The sequence below is a fragment of the Cyprinodon variegatus genome, unplaced genomic scaffold (genome assembly GCF_000732505.1).
Source record: "Cyprinodon variegatus isolate N-32 unplaced genomic scaffold, C_variegatus-1.0 Scaffold1029, whole genome shotgun sequence".
In the NCBI taxonomy this organism is placed as follows: domain Eukaryota; kingdom Metazoa; phylum Chordata; class Actinopteri; order Cyprinodontiformes; family Cyprinodontidae; genus Cyprinodon; species Cyprinodon variegatus.
Genome location: NW_015151482.1, coordinates 182,070 through 184,525, shown reverse-complemented (window position 1 = coordinate 184,525; position 2,456 = coordinate 182,070). Strand labels below are relative to the sequence as shown.

The 2,456-nt window shown below is 47.2% G+C and overlaps 1 protein-coding gene across 1 annotated transcript in view; it reads left to right on the top strand.

Annotated features, from left to right (window-relative positions):
• The window catches only part of LOC107100927 (rho GTPase-activating protein 28-like), a 15,288-nt gene that overhangs the window by 12,183 nt on the left and 649 nt on the right, over nucleotides 1-2,456 (top strand). Inside the window, exons 8-11 of the mRNA XM_015399609.1 lie at nucleotides 440-593; nucleotides 672-754; nucleotides 835-1,050; nucleotides 1,125-1,250. Of these exons, the coding sequence (XP_015255095.1) occupies nucleotides 440-593; nucleotides 672-754; nucleotides 835-1,050; nucleotides 1,125-1,250 (579 nt within the window). The remainder of the gene's footprint in view (nucleotides 1-439; nucleotides 594-671; nucleotides 755-834; nucleotides 1,051-1,124; nucleotides 1,251-2,456) is intronic.

Here is a 2,456-nt window from a genome sequence, read left to right as displayed (position 1 = left end):
TGTAACCAGTGGCTCGCTCTCATTTTGATCGTTACATTATTTAATGTAAATAAACTAGTTTCCACCAACTAGATTGGTTGTTTTTCCAACCAATCTATTCGTAGAATCTATCCAGCAGCAGCTCTCCTCCAAACTTCCACTTCTTGCCTGAACACTGAGGCTGTTTAAATGTCCGCTGGACTTACAGGCGACCTGAACCACTTCCTGAAGCGGTCACATGGTGCGGCGTTAGCCAGGCTTCTGACGCCATCTATTTAGGCTCCTCCCCCAAATGAAGCAAGCCTGGATACGCGCCTCAGAGCCTCGGCTCCTCACAGGGAGCAGCAGCTGGAGCAGCTGGAGCGCGTCACGCGCCTCAGCCATGTTTCAGTGCTTTTTCCCGCCGTGTCTCCGGTCCGTCCCATCCCACCTCCTCCGTTTCTCCTCTGTCCTCCTGCAGTACCTGCGCAGGGAGCTGGACAGGTGCTGGAGCATCTTTGACTGGTCTGAAGTTCGCCCCGTGGACGCCTCCGGACTGCTGAAGCTTTTCATCAGGGAGCTGCCGACGCCCCTGCTGACCAACGCGCACCTGTCCACGTTCTGCTCCCTGCTGGGTGCGTGCCTGATCACTCACAGGTAGGTCAAAGGTCAGCCCGCCCTCCCAGCTGATCTGTTGGCTTTCCTCCCTGCAGCCGTGTCCTCTGAGGTCCATCAGGTCCAGGCTCTGCAGCTGCTTCTGCTGCTTCTTCCTGAAGCCCACAGAAACACCCTCAAGGTAAATTCCACCTTTAGACCCCATCGTTCCACCTTAAATCTGCACAGCCATGCTCAGTGAAGGTGTTTCCATGGTTACAGGCCCTGCTGGTCTTCCTTGGTAAGGTGGTCTCCCATCAGGACCACAACCGAATGTCTCTGTGGAATGTCTCCATGGTGATGGCGCCCAATATATTCACTCGCCGTAACCGTGGAAATAAACGCTCCATTAGCAAGCAGCGGGGTGAGATGGAGGAGGCGGTGGGCGGAGCTCACCTGATCGGACTCATGATCCGCCACCAAGACCTGCTGTGGACCGTGAGTCTCAGAACCCGTGCGGGTGCTACTGGTGTCCCACCAACTCTGACATCACTTCCTGTTTCCTCCCTCAGGTCCCAAAGTTTCTTCTGTCCCAGGTGAGACAGATGAACCAGGCGTCCAATCACAGACAGTTTAACCTGAGCAGGGCGACGTCCCGCCTCCTGAGGAGGAGGAACGAGAAGAACGACAGGAACCAGGTGAGTTCCTGGACCGGAACCGGAGGGGACAGGCTGGACCTGGGGGGACGTCCTGACCGTCCAGACCAGGAGAACCAGGAACGGTCTTCCTGCAGATTTATGTTCAAAGGGATTCTAATGTCTAGCCTCTACGCATAAATAAAGCTATATATATATATATATAAAACTCCTCTATACATCAGAATACTCGTTATCAAAGAGTAATCCTTAAAATACTGAATATTAAAACTATACTCTATAAATATAACATTTCTTCACTGCAGTCTGTGGGACACATGCTGATGCAGAAAAGATCTAGAAATAAGTACAAATTTATTTAATTGTATTTACCCTTTATTTAAGCAGAAAAATTAGTATTTTTCTCTTCAAATAAGATAATTAAATAAAACATACTTAAAATATGAAAACGATAGTTTTTTCTTATTTTAAATGTAAATAGTCTTAGGTCTACCTTTCCTCCTCAGTTTAAGAAAAAACGACTTTAGATTTTTTCACTTCTATTCACACGTTCTGGGTTTCATAAAGCAGAGCCTCAGCTACTCGCTACTTTTCTCCACATTCTGTTTTGTTTTATTGTAGTTTTTATTTTTTCCCAGAAGGCCGCAGTCCTGTGTGTGTCTGTTGTAAAATGGCTGCAGGCCGTCGGCCCTGGATGGAGCTCTAACTGTGGGCCCTGCAGAAGGTGAAAGGAAACATTCAGAGCCAAACATCCAGAAAGCCCAGGAGCTGCATGGAGGAAAGGCTGAACTTTAGAGGAGCTTTGCTCCACATCTTATTTCTATAGTAGATTGATCTCACATAGAGTCGCTGACTGGTCTTTATTTGGACCAACCAGTGAAGCCAGAGGCCCCTGGATCCCCGCATGCCAGCTGCAGGGGGAGCCAGAGAGACACCGCAGTAGAACCACCATTGATCGCTGACCTGATCTGGTGGCGCCATCTTGGGGAGGTCAACAGCTCCGCTCAGTTTAATGTGTTGAGCAGGAACAGAATCAGTTTTAATCAACTTTAACTTTCTGAATATTGAACTAATTTTCAGTTTATTTTATTTTTGGCTGAAAACAAACAAATGGTTCAGTTTATTTAAATATCCTTAGTGGAGTTAAGAGTGATAGAATATTCTGATAGGATGGATTCATGTTGCACATTTTTATTACTATATACAGAAACATATTTATACACACAGATATTTACACATATCTATATA